Source organism: Sciurus vulgaris, assembly GCF_902686455.1.
Source record: "Sciurus vulgaris genome assembly, chromosome: 5".
In the NCBI taxonomy this organism is placed as follows: domain Eukaryota; kingdom Metazoa; phylum Chordata; class Mammalia; order Rodentia; family Sciuridae; genus Sciurus; species Sciurus vulgaris.
The window spans coordinates 176,201,033-176,219,926 of record NC_136465.1 but is presented as its reverse complement, the minus strand read 5'-3'; the positions used below and the strand labels follow the sequence as shown (position 1 = coordinate 176,219,926).

The 18,894-nt window shown below is 65.7% G+C and overlaps 1 protein-coding gene across 1 annotated transcript in view; it reads right to left on the bottom strand.

Moving 5' to 3' along the window:
• PARVB (parvin beta) overlaps positions 1-18,894 on the bottom strand; it is a 66,331-nt gene that overhangs the window by 24,954 nt on the left and 22,483 nt on the right. The window contains exons 2-4 of the mRNA XM_079141702.1: positions 6,519-6,608; positions 1,718-1,788; positions 817-919 (exon numbers count right to left, since the gene is read on the bottom strand). Of these exons, the coding sequence (XP_078997828.1) occupies positions 817-919; positions 1,718-1,788; positions 6,519-6,608 (264 nt within the window). The remainder of the gene's footprint in view (positions 1-816; positions 920-1,717; positions 1,789-6,518; positions 6,609-18,894) is intronic.

The window sequence follows — 18,894 nt, the reverse complement described above, 5'->3', positions numbered from 1 at the left end:
GACGGTCCGCAGAGCGGAGGACTCAGCCACAGCACAGTCCCCGCCCTCAGAGGCCACCTGGGGCTCCCGGCTGTCCCTCCCTGGGCAGAGGCTCCGGCCCCCGGCCCCTGGCCTCCTCTAGCTCTCTCTCCGGCCTCCACTAGCAGTTCTGCAGCCGCCAGCCCCTGCCTGGCTCAGCCCACCTGCGGCAGCTCCCCTTTACCCCAAGAGCACCAGCCCCCCAGCTCGTGGCTCTCCCCAGGATGGGCCTGCGTGGGGTCCACCACGGGTGGGGCACTGAGAGGAAGGGAAGGCCCTGCGGCAGACCTTCCCACCCCGCACCAGGCGGGGACCTGGGCTCCCCGTTGACATTCAAGAGGCGCGTTAACAGACTCTCGCAGGGAACAGGGACCCGAGGTCACACCAGAGCTTCCTGAGGACGAAAGCCCAACAGCAGACAGCTGGGCAGTCTCGGGGTGGCACCAAGGACCAGCAGGCCGGACACACATCGCCCCTCCCTCCCCTTTTTGTTTCCCACCAAAGTGCCCCGATCCGCGTGGCTGTGAAACTCAGGACCCTTCACCACCAGGCCAGGCACCTGATGGTCACCAGGGACTTGGGACCCACAGGGAACCAGACAGCAGCCACCTGTCCTATCTCCCAGTGACCGCAGACCAGGTGCTGACCAATGCAGAGCACTGTCCCCAGGGGCCAGCAGAAAGGAGCTAGGTGACCATGGCCTCCACTCCCACCTCAAGCGTGAAGGTTGCCGTCTCTGGACCCTTTCCTGTCAGGATGTCTGGCCTGGGTGGCCCTGCGGGGGACAGGTCCACTCACCCAGCAGCTTCTGCAGCACCTGGCCATCGTACAGGTCCTCTTCCAGCTGCTTCACAATGATCCGGTCCTCCACCAGCACGTCATTGATCCAGTCCAGGAGGACCTAGGGGAGGAGGCCATGAACATGGAGGCGGATGAACACACAGGCAGCGGCCCCACCCCAAGACGGCCACAGGACAGCGGCCTGGCCTGGGGGAGATGGGTTTCTCCCAGCTGACGGCCAGGGCAGGAGGGGGCTCAAACCCGTGCAGCCCACACACCCACCCCCGGAGGCTGGCCTCTACCCTCTGGGAGCATCAGCAAGAGGGGATCTCCCAGCAAGGGGTCGCCTGGGCCTGGGGGACACGTGTAAGTGCTGTCACCACCCAGGAGGAGCCACGCGGTGTCTCCTCGGCTCTGTGGCCTCCACCTGTCTCCCTCCGCCAGCCGCGGGGGCTGCGGGTCCCAGCACGTTCCGGGAGGCCCCCAGCCTGACCACACCTGAGGCAATGCTGGGGACCCTCATTGCCACAGTGTTTGAGGCCACCATCTCGGGCACTGTCCCTCTGACCTGCTTTGCAACCTGGCGGGCACCGACCTTGGTCACTGACCTTCCCCCAACACAGGCACGCAGGTCCCCGGGGTCCTGCAGGGGCCACCAAGGTCACAAACACCCAGCAGCTGAGCTGGTTGCCAGGAAGGCCAGCGGCAGCTGCTCCCAAGACCCCCAGGTGCCTTCTCCCAGGTCAGCCCAGCTGAGAGGGCAGTTGGAAGACCAGGGGAGCATGGGGGAGCCCCAGTCCCAGTGCCGTGGCCTGTCCTCCCCCTGCTGTGCCCCATGCCACAGGAGCCAGGAGCTGTCCCTCTGCCCAGGAGAGCCCTGACCGCAGCAGGACCCACAGGAGCACCCGTCAGGCCTCACCTTGACCAGTTCCTTGAACTTGGGGTCCTCCCTGGAGGCGGGGTCGATCATTGTGCGTTCCTCATTCTCCTCTGCCGGGGACAGAAGGGCCACAGTTAGCGACTGTGAGGTGGCGGGACCTCAGGGCAGGCCACCCCCACTCACGAGGAAGGAGACCCTCACCCGCTCCACGGCCCACACCCCCGCCGGGACCCCACCCTTCAAAGTCAAAGCCAAACCGCAGAGTGGCGGGGGGGGGGGGGGGGGGGGGGGGGCCCTCGCCAGGGGGGCGGAGTCACGCCTCGGGGCTCTGCCCAGCCCCCTCCCCAGCAGCCCGGACCCCACCACCGGGAGGAGTGGCAGGGCCTGAGCCGCAGCCCTGCTGGACCTGCACCGGATGGTCAGGGAGAGGGATGGCGGGAAGGCCCGGGAAAGGTTCCACACGGGAAATCCTCGGCCACCTCACGCGTGAAGCAGCACGTGAAGCAGCGGCGGAAGGACACAACACAGAGACAACGCTGCTCCCTGGACCCCACGGACAGCAGAGGGCCAGCCTAGCTCAGGGCAGCGTGGAGGCGGGAGGAAGCAGGACCCTGCAGAGGACCAGAGTCAGGACAGAGGACTGCTACCAAGCAGGGAGGAGCAGAGGAGGCCTCTGGCCTGTCCACATCCACCAACCGCAATGGCTTCGAGTGAAACTGGGCGCTCACCAAACAGGTGAGGCAAACTTCCCAGCGGAAATGTTCAAATCCACAAAATGGGAAACTGTGTGGACCAGGCAGATGAGCGATGGAGAGGGACACTCGCAGTGACAGGGAGCACGCGGGGCCCTGCAAAGGCCTCAGCAGCCTTCCTCTACTCCTGGGATCAGCACCTTCCACGTTCCCCTGCCCCCACTTCCCCAGCTTTCCCCTTCTGGGCCTCCCCCACTCCTTAGCCAGCCTCCCTCCTGCCTGCCACAGGGCCTTGGCACAGGCTATGTGATACATCTGCTCCCTCTTTTGACCCCAAAAGACACCAGATCCCCCAGGGCAGCTCCTCGCTCCCTGCCCTGCCCCTGTCCTTCAGAGCCCGTTGCCCTTTAGCACTTCACAAGGCTTCAGGGTGGCCACGTGAGCCTCATGGGACCATCCAGTGTCTCGAGAGAGCAAAAACCATTCCAGCCAGGGTTCTCTTGGCACCGTGGTGCCCAGTCAGGACCAGCTCGTGAGCAGGGGGTACATGTGTTTGTGGAAAAGAAGGCAGAGGACGGGAAGCAAGCCCACCCCCACACCTGGCCGTTGCTGGAAAGCGCCCTCGGTTCACATGGGAGACGCCACCGCGGCCTCTTCCGGCCCTGCTGCCCCTCTCAGTGGAGGACAAGCAAGCAGAGCCGCCCAGGTCACAGACCCGGACACGCTCCCTCCTCCCTGTGAAGGCTCTGAGCCCACACCCAGGCACCCCCCGGACTGCACAGACTGCCCACTCTGCTGTCCCCAGGACAGTGGGTGCCTCGGTCAGCAGGTGCCACCAGCAAGGACAGGGCGCCTGACCCTGCACGGAGGGCATGCAGTGCCTGCCAAGGGCAGGAGGACAGAACCTGTCCTGAGCCTCAGCATCGCCACTCACCTCCCATGACCGCTGCCCTCTGCCTTTCAACCTCCCCCATGGGTGTGTTGTGCTGCTGACCCCACCTGGACGGAGACAGTGGGCCCAGGGAGGGCCGCGTGTGGCAGGGTGCCTGGTGACAGGCCAGGCGGGGGAGCCCCACTCAGGCGAGCGTGATCCAGACGAGGAACACGTGTGCCCGGGGCCCGCGGCCACCCGCCATGGCCCCTGGCTGTCAGCGCCCAGAACCTCCAGCTCTCCCCTGCCCGGACCCCGGGCACCAGCCCCACCCAGACGCTGCTTGCAGTGACCCCAGCCACAGGGGCTGCTGCCACCACTGGAGCAGAGTGGCCCCCAGACTCCAGCTGCCCAGAGCTCACAGGAGTGGGAGGGAAGGGAGGCGGCAGGCCAGCAGCGCCCGCCTGGCCTGGGCCGGGAACCCATTGCCCCGCCCGCCGGCCTCCCGACTGCTGCATGGAGAACCAGGACTCGCGACAAGGTGGGCTTCCAAAGGCTCTCTCCTCCTGAGCACAGAGCCGGGCCAGACGGCAGGAGCCCGGCCCTCCCCAGCCCTGCACCTGGGCAGGTCACCTGGCCACCCTCCAGGCGCTCACGACCCTGGGGACACCTGAGCAGCCCTGGAGCGCCGCCCAGTCCACGCCACCAGACGGGGGCTCATGGAGCCTGGCAGGCCTGGGTCAGCACGTGCCGGGCCAACGCTCGCCTGTTCTCACTTCAGCAGGAGATGAGGACGTCGGGTCTCAGCCTAACTTTTTGGTGGGGACTGAACCCTGCGTCCCCATCCCCATGCAGGCCCAGCAGCACAGCAGGGGCCTTCCCGCAGTGACAGGGGTGCACCTGCATCCTGGCTCACGGCGCGTGGGGCCGCCATCTACCACGAGGCTCCGGAGGCCAAAGGCAGGAGCTCAGGCACAAGGCACCTGCTATACAAGGGGCCTTGACAAGTGATGTCACCTCCTTGTGCCTCAGTTTCCTCATCTGCAAAGTGAGCACAGTGATACCACCCATTTCACAGGGCCCTGGGGACTGAAGAAGAGGAACATCAGGAGCAGACTCTTGATACTGGCCATGATGGTCACGTCCAAAGGAGATCCAATAGGTGAAGGACTTCATGGACAGTAAGGCCCTCAGGAAGTGCGTTCTCTTTGGGTGATGTCCCTCCTTCAGGCAGACGTAGGCCCTGCTTCCAGAACACCCTGAGCTCCTGCCCGGTCCTGCCTGGCGCCGTCCTGTAGGTGGTGGCCAGAGCACACACCCAGCAGCCTCATGGTGGCCGGGGGCCTGAGGAACCACCCCTCCCTGGAGCCTGGACACCCTCGAGGGGGTATGTCAGGCACTGACCAGGCCAGCTCTGACCTAGGGCTCGTGAACTTCCCAGTCTCCGGAGCCTCCGGGAACAGAAGCCAGACGCCGGCCAGGCCTGAGAGCAGCGGCGTGGACAGCGGTGAGACACCACTGAGGAGCGGCCAGTCCTCCCGCCCTCCACCCCGCTGGTCTGGATCAGGGTTCTCGGAGCGAGCGACATGGGCGAAGTCTGGAGATGCTTTGGGCTGTCCCTCCTGGTGGGGGCCGGGGGCAGGGGGCTGCTCAGCATCCTCGGGGTCCAGGGTTCAAGCAGGAGGAACCCGCCCTGAAGCAGGAAGGCCGGGCCCACACGCCACCAGGCTTCTGGGGCAGAGCGGCCCAGGGGCCGTGACTGGCCGGCAGCACCGAGGACAGCAGCAGCCGAGCTCGGAGGGGCCCTCTTCTAGAGGAGGGGGCCATGCAGCCCGGGGGCTGGGGAGCTGGGCAGCTCGGGCCCCAGGCCCTCAGCCAGTGGACTGGTGGGCACCCGCTCTGCCCGGCCTGAGCAGCTCTGCAGTGCAGGGTGGGAGCCCAGCTGACCACCAGCTTCATTTCTGACTTTCTGATGCTGAGCGCCTGGGCCCTGCTGGCCCCGGGGAGACTGTCCTCCAGGCCGGCCATCCCTACAGAAAGCAGGTGGCCCCCGAGAGCTCGCCCTGCACAGGTCACTGGACCCAGGCCCAAGCCCAGCCTCTGGCCCCAGGACTCACAGGCCCTCGTCCATGCCAACCTCCCTGTCCCAGGCTGGTGTCCGAGAACTGAGACCCCCAGCCCCAGGGCCACCGGATGATTCAAACCGTCCTCCTCAGCCGGCAGGCTGCCTTGCCGCCGTTCCAGGGCCAGCAAGGCTGTCCCTCACTGCGCCCCTCCTGCCCAGCTGCACGGCCCTGCCTCCTGGCTGCAAAGAGAACAAGCCGCGCTCCTGCTCCTGCTGTCCCTGAGCCCTGGCTTCACCACACCTGGACCTTAGTGAAACTTCCATCCTAGGACGGGGCAGAAACCTGCCAGGGAGGGCCTGCCTTCCCCGTGGCCGCTCTAAGCCTGACCTTGGCCGGGACCAGGACCCCATGCAGAGCGCAGGGCTCGCCGCAGCCTGCCGAGCCCCATTGGGTACGAATGCTAAGGTAGAGAGGGCTCGCATCTCGCCCGTACAGGTGGACCCCCCGCCAGCCCGCCCGCGTGATCACAGGCACAGACGCAAAAGTAACCTGTGCCAACACAGAGCTCCGCCTGTGAACTTGCTGGATCACATCAGGGAACAGGGACACGTGGACTCTGAGGGCCACGTAAGGGACAGCAGATGAGGCCACCCTGCCCCACAGGGTGGGAAGGATACACCTCAGACTGCACCCTGCACAGCACACCACCTTGTCGCCGGCCATCTGCGGTCCACCTGGTGCACACCGCAGCCTCTGCCCAGCAGCCTGCCCAGGGAAGACTCCCCGCTGCACCCACTGTACCCTGACTCGGCTCAGAGACCCCCTGCCAGGCACCTGCACCTCAGGGCCACCCTCGGGTCCTCGGCCCAGCATTGACCTGGCACCGCAGGGACCTGCACGTGAACCGACACCTCGGCTCCCTCAGTGGCCTCTGCAAATCCCTGGCTGTGTGACCTGTGGTCTGAGCCAGCCTTTGAGATTGGCATGGGGTCGCCACGGCCAGCACTCCAGGAGAAACCAGGAGGCCCTGGTGAAGACGGGCAGGCAAGAGGCAGCTGGGAGGCCACCGGGAGTCCTCGCCCGACAGTCTGGAAACGCACCCGCGTCATCCCGCGCAGCACCCCACCCACCGGGGACCTGACCCCAGGCCAGGCGGCCCGGCCTCTCCTCAGCCCCACCCAGACTCAAGGCCACGGACGCGCCCCCAGCACCTAGCTGCGTGTCCTCGGGTTGGACATCCGCCGAGGCAGGGGACATGGGCGCGTTGATGGCACTTTTGCCTTCTTCCTGCAGGTCGCTCACTGTTGGGAGAAAAGAAGAAAAGCTGGTCAGTGCGAGTGGAACAGCATGGCTTCAGGCGCTGACCGGGGGGCAGAGGGAAACCCGCTCGTAAGTGGCGGGTGCCCGGCAGGAGCCCAGGGGAGGTGCTCCTGACGGGCCACAGCCCACAAGTCCCCGCGCTAGGCAGCCCCCAGCTCCCAGCTCCCACCAGCCCTGCCAGCCTGCTTTTGCTGCTCCCTGGAGCACGTGACTAGAACACAGAAGCTTCTGGATGCTTCTGGATGTTCCCAGGGGTTCCAGACCTGCCTGGAGCTGCTGTGCAGACAGCACGTACAGCAGCAGCAGGGCCCTCGGGGCAGGGAGGCCCGGCCCCACCCCCAGAGGCTGTGTGCTGTGCCAGCAGGCCAATCCTCATGGGATGGACAGCGTGCTCCTCTGTGGCCTGGGCAGCAGCCTCTGCCCAACACACTTTGGATGAGATTCGAGCCCCAAGACCCGGAATGATGGGCAGCGGGCGCAGTCTGGGCACCTGCCACTTCTCACAGCAGAGAACTGCTGGAACACAGTCCCCAACCTCACACCACAAACTGGCCCTTTCCGCTGATGAACTCTGCTGATGACCTCCACGGACAAGCGCCGCCAATCTGCCCAAAACCGCTGCTCCTGGAAGGAGCGTAGCCAGTGGTAAAATCTGCGGCCTCTTCACTACCTCGAGCCCTTCAGACTCTGGGCACCCGGCCTCCCAGTGGGGTGACAGGTGAGCCTGGCACGATGGCTTTGCAGCAGGTAGGCCGGGTGGCCCCAAGCTTGCTGGCTGGAGGATCCCAGGCAAGTCCTGACCTCTCTGAGCAGTTTCCTCGTGGCACTTGCAGGTAAACTGTTGAAATGCTGGGCCCCCAGCCCTCCGGGGCTGCAGGACACTGTGCCCACGAGTCCCAGCCAAGAGCCGGGCCCAGGGACGCTCCCAGCGCCCCCCCACGGGCCCCAGGACCTTTGAGATTGGTGAACAGGAAGCTTTGGGTGTCTGCAGCCCCAGGCTCAAGCACCAGCTCTGGGGATGACCTGCCCTCCGCCCCTCACAAGCGTGGTGGCAGCGGAGCCCCTGGACGCTGCCCCTCTGATGTAGCAGTGGACCCTCCTCCACACCCGTTCCCAGCAGCCGGAGGCCAGGACGACCGGGCTGACAGACGCGCCACCGGCAAGACGCGGTCAATGTGCAGGGGGCACTGTCCAGCCTGGTCCCGGAGGCCACGGCAGCGGGATGTCCCTGGAGGACATGGTGCCAGTGACGTGCTTGAGTCCTCCTGGTGAGGCTCACAGAGGACACCCCCAGACAAGACAGGGGGTGGCCGCGGGGCTGAGGCGGGGCCCACTGGGCTCCTCCTGAGAGGCCCGGCTTCAGGGGGCTCAGGAAGAGCCGCCGTTTATACCTCGGGCCAAACCAAAGGTCCAGCTTTGATTTCCTTTTAGTCTTTTTCTTGGTGTGGTTCCGTTTACTTATGTATTTACACCCAAGCTCTTTCCAAAAGAGGGTCGAGGCGGCTTTCCTTCTCTCCCCGACGCCTCAGGGAGCCGGTGCGGCGGGCGCCCGGGTAGCACCGTCAGCTCGAGGCCCAGCCTCCCCTCGGCCGGCCACCAGGCAGGACGGGGTCACGAGGCGGCCCTGCAGACGCGTGTCGGAGGCTCTGGGCCTGACGGTGCCGCGTGGGTGGGTCAGAGCGGCGATGACGCCATCTCCCAGCATGCCCTGTGTCGCGCCGCCTCCTGCGGGGACTTTCTCTGCCATTACAGGCTTCTTGGTTTTCTCACAGGGAACAAAAGATCACAGGGAGAGATTTCAGGGCCCTCTGAGCCACATCAAAGAGGAGAACCCACCGCCACGCGGCCGCTCTCCACCTGCTCCCCGTCAAAGGGTGACCTTGAAGAGTGAGCGCAGGGCCACCGCTCTGGGACTCGGCCGCTCCCTCGACAGCCCACGCCTGGCCCACCCTCCTCAGAGGGACGGGATGAGGAGACCCTGCGGCTTCCCACCGGCCCCTCCCCGGCGGGCGAGGCAGGGCCTCCTGCCAACGGAAGCTCCAACTCGCATCTGCACATCCAGGGTCGGCTCTGCGCAGAAGTCACCATTTATCAGAATAATTAAATTCATCAGCCATGAAGGTCTTCTTAACAGAGCGGCTCTAAAAATACACCCAACTGTGCCTCACGCAAAGATCTCGCTGCTCAGCGGAGTTAAAATAAGACCCAAATAAAGTCTAAATAAGAGTCAAAGCCTCGGCAGACTCAGCGGCTGGCAGGACACTGCTGGGCCACCTCTTCTGACGGACGACGGGAAGAGGCTGCGGGAGCTACTCCTAGCCCATCACGCACCCCCGGGCCTTGGCCTGCGAGGCCCGGGCCTCCCAGCAGTCAGGAGTCCAAGTTTCCCAGGACTACAAACCAGACGGGTGGTGTGTGCCGCCAGGGTGGCAGGCCACGCGGGCCAGACGGGAAGGGAGCGTGGACCGCAAGACGGCACAGGCAGCGCTCCCGGCCCCAGGGCAGAGCTGGGCTTGTGTTGCTCGGTTTTCGCCAGGAGAGGGTTTGGCCTGCCTCGGGATGCCCCTGGTAACACAGGTTCAAGCTGCCCACCTCTTACCACCACACAGAACCTGGAGTGAAAGTCAACAGGTCTAAGAAGTCAGGAGAAGGGAGCGGAATGCAGTGCTACCACCGTGTGCTGGATCCAGCCTTACCTGAGGCCCACCACCCCGGGCCTTTCAGTCAACTGTAGCAGGGAACTCTGTTCTTAAGCCACATAGAGTTGGGTTTCTGTCATTTGCAAACTGAAGGAGTCCTTCCAACCCTCAAAGCTGGCCCTGCCACTCCCTGGTATGGGTCCCACCAGCTCCATGACACACCCAACCCTTCTTGGTGGTCCCAGAGGCTCTTGATGAGTGGCCCCGCCCCCGTCTCTTCAGCTATGGCTCCTGCACCTCCACGTCCACCTTCCGCAGGGCCAGGCCACTCCCGCAGGTCACCCCTGCACACTTTTGTGCAGCCACCCTTCTCCTTGCCTCAGCCCCAGCCCACTCCCAGCGTGTCTGGAAAACGTCCTCGGCACACCCACATTGTGGACTGGATCTGGAACGTCCACCGAGGCTCAGGGGTTGCAGGCTGGGTCCCCAGGGCAGCCACGCTCTGAGGGGGTCTAGGGGAGAGACCGGGTCAGGAGGAGGCTGACCGCATGGGTGGATTCAGAGCAGATGGGCAGAGGCGGGGCCCAGCGGATGGGCCAGGGTCCCAGGGCTGTCCCCTCCTCGCCCTCTCAGGTGAGCACCACCCCGTCCCTGTCCTCCACCCTGACCGAGCCTGGCGCCAGCTGGCCACACACCGAGTCCTCGCAGAACAAGGGTCTGAACGATCCTTTCCTCTCTCAAGCTGACCTCCTTGTCCTGGTGACAAAACCTGGCACACTGACCAACCCAGGCTCCCACGGGGCTGCTCTGGTGTCCCCCACTCCCTGCGCGGGACGAGGACTAAGTCCTTTTCCCAACTGTGCAGAGTCGGGGCTACCTCCGTGCTGGGTGAGGAGTCCGCGGGCAGGAACCCCCTCGACCGTGGCCAGGACCCCCTCGACCGTGGCCAGGACCCCCTCCACCGTGGCCAGGACCCCCCTCGACCGTGGCCAGGACCCCCTCGACCGTGGCCAGGACCCCTCTCGACAGTGGCCAGGACCCCCCTCGACCGTGGCCAGGACCCCCCTCGACCGTGGCCAGGACCCCCTCGACCGTGGCCAGGACCCCCTTGACCGTGGCCTGTCAAGCACAAGCCACCAGGTGGGTTCCAGGAACCCTCAGTGGAGTGAAGCAGCGAGTGGCCCAGGGCCGAGGGCTGGGGACCCCAGTGGGCTGCGAGGCCTGTTCCCGCCCCCTCCACCGCCGGCTGCTTAACTGGGCAGAAAGGAGGCTCCATTAAGACCGCCACCAGCTCCCAGCCGGCAGGCAGTCGTGGCCACCAAGAACCCAATCACTGTGATGCAGTCACGCCAAGGTGGCCTCCAGACTCCAGTGGAAGGACTGGCTCTGTGATCGGGGCCAACGGGATGGGCAGCGCGGAGCCAGGATGCCGCTCTGGCCCCTGGGGCCTGTGTCAGACCAGCCGCCGCAGCAGGCGTCTAAAAGACAGAGCACCGGACGGCGAGAAGCCACGGAGCCCAGGGGCGAGGTCCGAACAGCAGGAACCGCGTCAGAACAAGTAAATCCACGTGCAGCCAAAGCCCAGAGGCCAAGGCTAAAGAGAAGATTCCCTCCGCCCAGAAAGACGGCAGTTTTCCTTCCCCTGTCCCCTGGGAGATCAGGGAAAATGTCAGAACCACAGAAAAATGAATCGTCTGTGGGAAGAATAAGAAGAGAGGCTTCCAGATGCTGTTGAAATGTCGGGCTTGATGAGCGTCCCTGAGAAGCGGAGGCCGGGGCACTGAGGCCGGGGCATGGAGGCCAGGGCACGGAGGACGACGTTGCTGACCAGTGCTGGGGCTTTAGGGAAGACAGTGGTGTGGTCATTCAGACAGAAGGCCGGCCACGTTGGCTTCCTAGACTCAGGGAAAGTCCCCAGGGTCCACACTGTGATCACACCGAGGGAGGGCGGGCATGGCCTCTGTGGGTCTCAGCACCTGGGTTCGCCGTCAGCCTGTCCCGTCCCAGAACACAGGCCCAGGGAGTCACCCACGCCCCTCCCAGTCCTCTGCCTCCAAACTCAAGTCCACGTCCCAGAGTATCACACCCCGCCTGCCGCTTGACCCGCTAATCTTTCTAGAAGGTTCTCCTGCTCACGCTTGGCTGAACCTGCCCCCACCCCACCCACCACAGAGCTTGGCCACCGTCCCCTCGCTCAGCCTGGGCTCACCGTGTCCTGCACCTGCTGCTAGGACCCTGCAGGAGCAAGTCCAAGTGTGACCTGTGCCACCGGCCCTGCAGGGAAGCTACCCCTCCCCCACCCCACCCAGGTGGCACCGTCCTCGGAACAGCAGGAGGTGACTCACGGAACAGCCAAGTGACCTGGGCAGACACCCGCCTCCACCCTCTTCCAGGATGACCACACGGGTCTGCATTCGTGCAGAAGTGGCCGAGGTTGGCTGCGGGCCTCTGCCCCTGCTGTCCTGTCATCTGCCCCCTGGCACTACGGGCAACCCTGGGAGGCACTTAGGTCATCCCTGGACGCTGGCTCGCCTGAAAGGAACTGGGCTGGACCGGCCCTGAAAGCCCCGGCCGTGGGCAGGGTAGCCTGGCCCAGGCCTGCTCCCTGGGGCACGTGCCCACGGTCACCAGTTCTCCCGGGGTGAGCCCCTCACAGCGGGCATGGCCGAACCCGGGTGCCTGTTTGTCCCTGGGCACCACCGAAGGGCAGGCCGGCAGCTCGGCACACCGGCGCCTGTTTCAGAAGACAGGCGGCACCAAGTCCCCAGCAGACACAGCCGGCCAGGAGGGGATGCACGGGCCCGCAGAGCCTGGGGGCCGCCAGTGCCCAAGGCTGGGGCCCTCAGACGCCAGAGGGAGGGCAGGGCAGCAGTGGCCAAGGGGGAGGTGCTGGCTTCCTGGGGGCCCAGCTGCGGTGGCCCACTCCCACCTCGGGGGAAGGACAGCAGCTCCCTGGACAGCCGCCTCCCTGTCCACCTCCCGGGTCCTCACCGCAGGCTCCAGGCCCAGCAGGCCTTCACCGGACACCAGGGGCCCTGCAGCAGGACCCCATCCCCAAATCCACCACCAGGGATGGGGGCTAGGAGGGGACCCAGGCGTCAAAGGCGGCGGCCGGGGGTGGGCGGAGGCGGGCAGAGGCGGGAGGGAGGTGCCTGGCCGGCCACCGCAGCGGCAGGTGGGCTCTCCGCCCGCGGGGCAGTGCGCAGTGGCTAGCAGGTCTGGGGCCTGAGCGGCGGGACGCGTCTGAACTGCTCTGACCAGAGGTGCCCAGGGGCCCAGGGCCCGCCCCACTGAGAAAATGAGGAGATGGAATCATTAAATCAGAAAAATCCTGACTTAAAAGACGACTCGGTGCCCCTGCTGCAGCAGGCCTCCGAGCAGGAGGGACGCGGGGGCACGGCGCCCTCTAGTGGCCCGTCCGCACCTGCAGCGGCTAAACGCGCGGCCAGCGGCAGGTCCTCCTCCAGCCGCCGCCTGCAGGGAGCTGGCCCTGCCCTCGGAGGGCACTGGACGCCCTGCCCAGGGGCTGCAGCTCCGTCCCACCGACACAGAGCCCACGGGACACGCTACCCAGGTCCGCCCAGCACAGGCAGCTCCGCCCTCCCAAACGGACACAAGAGCAGGACAGTCCACGCCAGCAGGACCCCTGCCCGGAGGAGGGGCCGGAAAGCCAGCGGAGACCCCGCCTGAGGGCCGGTTCACCCACCGCCCGCACATCCCTGCAGCCTCCCTCGCCCGGCCTCTCCAGGTGGGGGCCACGGGCACCAGGCTGGGTCCTGTCCTCAGCTCTGTGGGCAGGGTGGGGCCTGCCTCTCTCCCAGCCCCCAGCACTGCGCCTGGGCGGACGTGGGCCCAGAGGCCACTGGGGTTCCCTGGAGAGATCATGAACTCGCAGACCAGGGACTGGACCGAGGGGCCATTCCCGCGCCTCTCTGGAACTCTCTGGAACCTTCTCCATCTTTCCTGGCCTCCGTGGCAGGCTGGATAGTGTCCCCCTGCAAAGACGTCCATGTCCTAATGCCAGGACCCTGGGCCTTCCATGGCAAAGGGGCCCCCTGTGGAGAAGGAAGGATCCCGGGTGGCCCAGGTCAGGCAGCTGGGCCAGGCGGGGGGCCAGTGTGACGGGAGGCAGGCAGAGGCAGAGGCTCAGAGGATCGGCCGCGAGAATGGAAGCCGGGGGCCAGGAGGGTGGGCAGCTGTGGCTTGAAGATGGACGCCTGCCCCTGCGCTACGGGAGAGGCAGGGGAGCGGAGCCTCCGGAGAGGGCCTTCCAGCACCGAGAGGCAGGGGTGCGCGGGCCTGTCCAGCGCATGGGGATGTGTCACCGCAGCCTCTGGAAAGGACGGCAGAGGCCGCGCTCCCTCCCGAGGGCTGGGCTCTGCGCTGGTCCCTGGGCGGCTGCTCCACGTGGGACGCCGGCTGGGGCAGCAGGTGCTGTAACAGATGTGGCCTGGGTGACGGGGGCAAGGGGACCTTCACAGCGGGAAAGAAGGCCGACCCACACCGTGGGGAACGTGACGTCCCACGGCTACCGCAGGCCACTGCCCTGGGACACGAGCCAGGAGAGGGCGGCTCAGAGCAAATCTGCAGAAACAAGAGCCTCGCTGGGCAGGACGGGGAGCCACCCGCTCCAGGGGCTTCCGGGCGGCTCGGTGCAGCCGGCCAAGGCTGCCGGCAGGTGGACGCCCGCCAGCTTCCTGCGGGGCCTGCCCGTGCCGCGGCTCACAGGGAGCGGCCAGGTGTGCTGACCGCCTGACCTTCCCAGCCACCCGAGCCCAGGGGCCTCCCTGAACCCGGCCCAGCCGCACAGACCTGTCCCGATCCTGCCGCCCGGCTTCTCGGGAGCGGCCTGGGCATTTTCAAACACGTGCCCAGCCACCGGCTCCTCCTGAGGATGGCGCTCACGGGCCCCAGGTCAGCGAGCACCAGCCGAGGTCAGCGTCTCGGCCCCTACGCACCCGGTTCTGAGCGCCACCATGAGCCACAAGGAGGGGACAAGTCCCCATTGGTCGCCTCCTGCTGGGTCTCCCCCTCCCTCACTGTATCTCCCAGAGGGACCACAGAGCAGGTAGGGGTAAGGGTCCCCCAAGTTCATGTATCGGAAACTTTGTCCCTAATGCCAGGGTCAGAAGGTGAGGCCTAAGAAGAGGTGGCCAGAGCAGGGCCCAGAAACCACCTGTGCACAGGGTCAGAGCCGCAAGCTTGGACGCCAGAGCAAAAGCCCATTCATAAACCCCGGGCACAGAGTAACTCCTGACTACTATTCCCATTTGCTGTGTGACCTCAGGTAGGTTACTTAACATTTCTGGGCTTCATTTTCCTCAACTATAAAAGAAAAGTTGTCTGGAGGACGCAGAAAGCTTGGCACACAGCTGCACCACTGTTCCCACCGTACAGGCAGCAGGGAGCACCAGTGCAGTTGTGCAGAATGTGACGGAGCGAGACTCACCCCAGGCCTGCCCAAGTCAAAGCCCCTCCCACTGAGTGCAGCTTCCCAAAGCAAGACTTTCTGACCAGAGAAAAGCCAGATGCTGGCCAAGAATGGCCAGTGAGAAGGGCAGGCAGGACCAGGGATATCGCCACCCCAGACACCCAGCCCCAGGCCACTCTTCAGGGTCGGAAGACCACCAGCCCCACGGGGGACCCTCGTCCCCTGGGCTGCAACAAGTTGCCCTCACACTAACGTCCCCGTCACCTTCCTGGGAAAGGGTCAGTCCAGGGTCCATTCTTACAAAAATAAAATAAAATACCCCCCCAGGCGCCCAGGCTGGCCTGGCATCACCTCTGCGGCAAAGCAGAGAAGACGCGCGACTCACTGGCAGGAGGAGGTGCGGCGGCAGGGCGCTCTGCGGGCTCTGGACCAGGGGCAGTGGGGCAAGCGCGCTGGCCTTATATGGACTGACCACCGACCACCATGACTTGCACCAGGAGGCCTCTGGGGGCTGAGAGGAAGGCAGGGGGAGGGGTGGGCGATAGGCCCTGCTCACCACCCGGCGTCTCTTCCGCCCGCAGCACAGGAAGGCAGGGAGGCCAGGCCACCCTGTGCAGCCGGAGACCCCTGGCTCCTGGGCAGTGAGACCCCTCTGAAGCCCGGGCCTGGGGCAGCGGAGGCAGGGGGAGGCCGCGGGCTGGCCTGGGGCTGGTCCTCCGTCCCCGCAGCCGGTGACAGTCCAGCCGTGGCTCCTGGTGGTCGGCCACGTGGAGCAGTGAATGCTCATCTGGACACTTGTCACCCCATTTCCATGACAACAGGAACCCAACACCAGAAACTAACGGAGCCGACGCCACGTCCCTGCGCTCATTCACCAAAGAAGCTTCTGGAACAGGCGGCAGGAGGGGGAGAGAGCCCTGGCTGCCTGGGCTCCAGAGGGGAGAGCCTCGCCCAGCGCCGCCTCCTGAGCAGAGGGCTCGGGGGCAGGACAGGTATTGGCCACAGCAGCCAAGCAGACTCAGGGCCGGGCGCCACGGGAAGCCACGCGGGCGCCAGTGCGCAAGAGCCGCGCATCTCCAACCTGCTCGGCCACCCGCCCGGGCGCCTCTGGGGACCCCTGGGACTAAGGCAGACAGCGCGGCCTTGTCCTCAGGGCTCCTCCCGCCCTCACCTGCCGGGCTGGGCCTCCTCCAAGAGGGCGGAGGCCAGGACAGCTCCTGGGGAGCGTCCAGGGGGGCGCCGGGGCTGCCCGCCCTCCGTGTCACCAGCCCTTGGCACCACGTGTCCCAGGTGGGAACGGTCTCAGCATCGCCCCCCAAGCAGGAGAAAGCTGAGGCTGGGAGGCAGGTCACAGGCTGCTCTGGGCCCCACCGGGTGCCCTGCACACCCACTGTGTGCGCGAGCCCGGGTCGGAGGGTGAGGAGGACAAGGTCCTGCCCCAGGAGCTCCAGTCCGAGGGTCGAGATGGAGCGAGCAAGGGACACGGTGTCTCAGAGAAGCAGGTGTGGGCGCCTCCCACCGAGACACGCACCACGGCCAAGCCAAGGCCGGTCCCAATCCTGCTGGCACATCCCGTCCCAGAACCCGGTAAACCAGGGAAACGTGGATCTACCTTCTGATTCAGCGTTTCTGACCCTCTGTCCCCTGGCTGCTGTCCGCCAGGCCCAGCCCCCATAAACAAGCTGCGTTCTGAAGAGTGAACGCCCTTCAAAGACGGGAATACTTCAGAGGGAGGGAGGCTGGGCTGGCGGCTTTTAAGGGGTAGATTCTGCAGTAGATGCCTGTGCAGTACACAGTAGGTACTCAATAAATGCTTGCTGTCTCACTATCTTCATGTCTTTTTAGCAGCTTTTAAGAAAGATCAAGGGTTCCTTTTTAAAGGGAGGGAAAAAAGCCATCAATACGGCCTTCCTGGACGGCTTCTGAGAATGACCCGCGTGGCTGCCCACAGCACGGGGCCTGGACATCCCCTGGGGCAGGCCACTTCCCCTCTCGGGCACAGGGAGATGAAGCGCACGGATCAAGTCTCCCACAAGGCACCAAAATTAGCAAGTGAGACCGGGGGCGGGGGGAGAAGGCCCAGGCTGCAGGGTTTCCGCAGGCGAAGCAGCTGGGTTGACCTCCTCCCCCCTCCCCGCGCTCAGAGGGCCTGGCCTGGCGCCACCCACAGTGACCCCAGCAAAGCCATTTCCCTCTCCACAAAACCCCGGTGTCAAAGGCCAGTGGAACCTGGGAAATGGGCAGGAAGGACAAGCTGCAGGGGGCCCCCAGCTCTGAGGGCCCAATTCCAGGGCCATCTGGGGCGTGAGGCCTGCCCCTTCCCAGGCCACATCTCTGTGGGACCTCCAACCGGAGGCTTCGGAATGTTCCGGAACACCATGCAGCCTCCAGGAAACCAGCAGGACCTCCCAGAGGCAGGTCCACAGGCAGCTCTGCTCCCTGCTGAGCCACCTCCTGCTCTGTCCACGCCAAGCCCACCTGGCGCTGCTGCTCCAGGCCATGTAAACTCAAGAACATGTCACCGGGAAAAGGAATCCAAGACGCTGCTGCTGGGAAGCAGCCGCCTGGGTCTCCACATGCAGACTGAGACCCGGGTTAGGCAGGACGCTGACCAGGCCACAAGGGCAGTGGCACAGGGGCTGGTGGGCGGGAAGGAGACGGCGACGTGCCCAGCCTCACCTGTGTCCCCAGGTGGCTGAGCAGAGGGACGCTCTGTCCCCAGGCCCTGGAACGGCCCCTCCACAGGCTCCAGCAAGGCCCTGACCCCAGGAACCCGAGGACGCCGCCAGCCCCACGTGGAAGAGGCAGCCAGGCTCTGGGCCTCTCAGAGGCCCTCCGGTCCCCCTAACACCTCAACACCCCCACCCAACCCCGGCCCAGAGGGACAGCTTGGGATGCGACGTGGGACGTGTCAGGAGCACATGGCCTTGGAATAGGGACCTGAGCTGCCCGGTCAGAGGCTGCTGTCCACGTGACCTGAGCCAGCGGCCCCCAACCTTGAGCAGGTATCCTTCCGTGTACCCGTCTTACCCAGCCGGCCACAGATGACTGAATGGCCCACAGGCCAGCTGTGACCACCATACCACTCCTCCCCTGGGAGGCTGAGGGCAGGCACCACACGGACGCAGCCCACGGCTGAAACAAGAAGAGGCACACATGCCCGTCCCTGTGCCCGCTCCGCCCAGAGCTCCTGACACCTCTGTCACCTCCTGGGCCCTGAAGGAGCGAGAGCCAGCTTTGACCCAGTTCCCTGCCCAGAGCTCCTGAGCCCTTGGAATTTCCTGGAAGAAACAAGGGTCTTAGTTCTGGTAAGGTGGACCCTCGGTGGACTCCTGGAGCTAGAGGCAAGACAGAAAGGCCACACCACAGCTGGGCAAGTGGCACACGCCTGTAACCCCAGCTACTCAGGAGACTGAGGCAGGAGGATGGCAAATGGAGGCCAGCCTCAGCGACGTAGTGAGTCCCTGTTCTCAAGATAGACAACGTCTGGGGTGCCGCTCAGGGTAGGCCCTTGCCCAGCACCTGCAGGCCCCGTTCAGCTCCCAGCAGAACCACAGAGACAAACCAGGCCCTGAGCAGAAGCCAGGCCCGGCCCCACCCAGCCGGCTCCCGAGCAGAGGGGCAGGCGCGGGAGAGCCAGTGGTGCCTGCAGGCGGAAGCCCGAAAAGCCCGGAGGCAGGGTTCAGAGGCTTCCTGGTTGGCAAGGCCGTCCTCCTGTGGGAGGGGGCCCTCCGGACCCTGCCCCGCGCACCTGCCCCTCTGGCTGCCCCTCTGGCTGCTCCGCCGCGCCCTGGTTCAGTCCTCGGGAATCCGCCGGGAGCCTCAGCGTCTCCCTGCACCCGAGGGGGCGCGGGAACCCCCCACAGCGAGTTGGTGGGAAGCAGCAGCTGCCCCATGCGGCGGGGGGCAGTCGGGTGGGACCGAGCCCTCGCCTCGCGGGGCGTCCAAGGCTGACTGCAACAAGGCGGGTGGACGAGGGCGGAGGATGCCAGGGGACACCCCCACTTCTGGGGTTAGGGTGCAGACCCGGGCAGAGGAGAGGGGTCTCCCCTCCAGGGCTCAGGGAGTGACTGCCAAAGGGCAGGGAGTCGCCCCTCGCAGCGCCCGCCTCTGCAGATGTGCCCTCTGGCCCCAGTGGGTGGCCCCGCAGGCGGCACCGGCAGCTCACGGACAGGCTCAGCGAGGCCAGGATCCCGC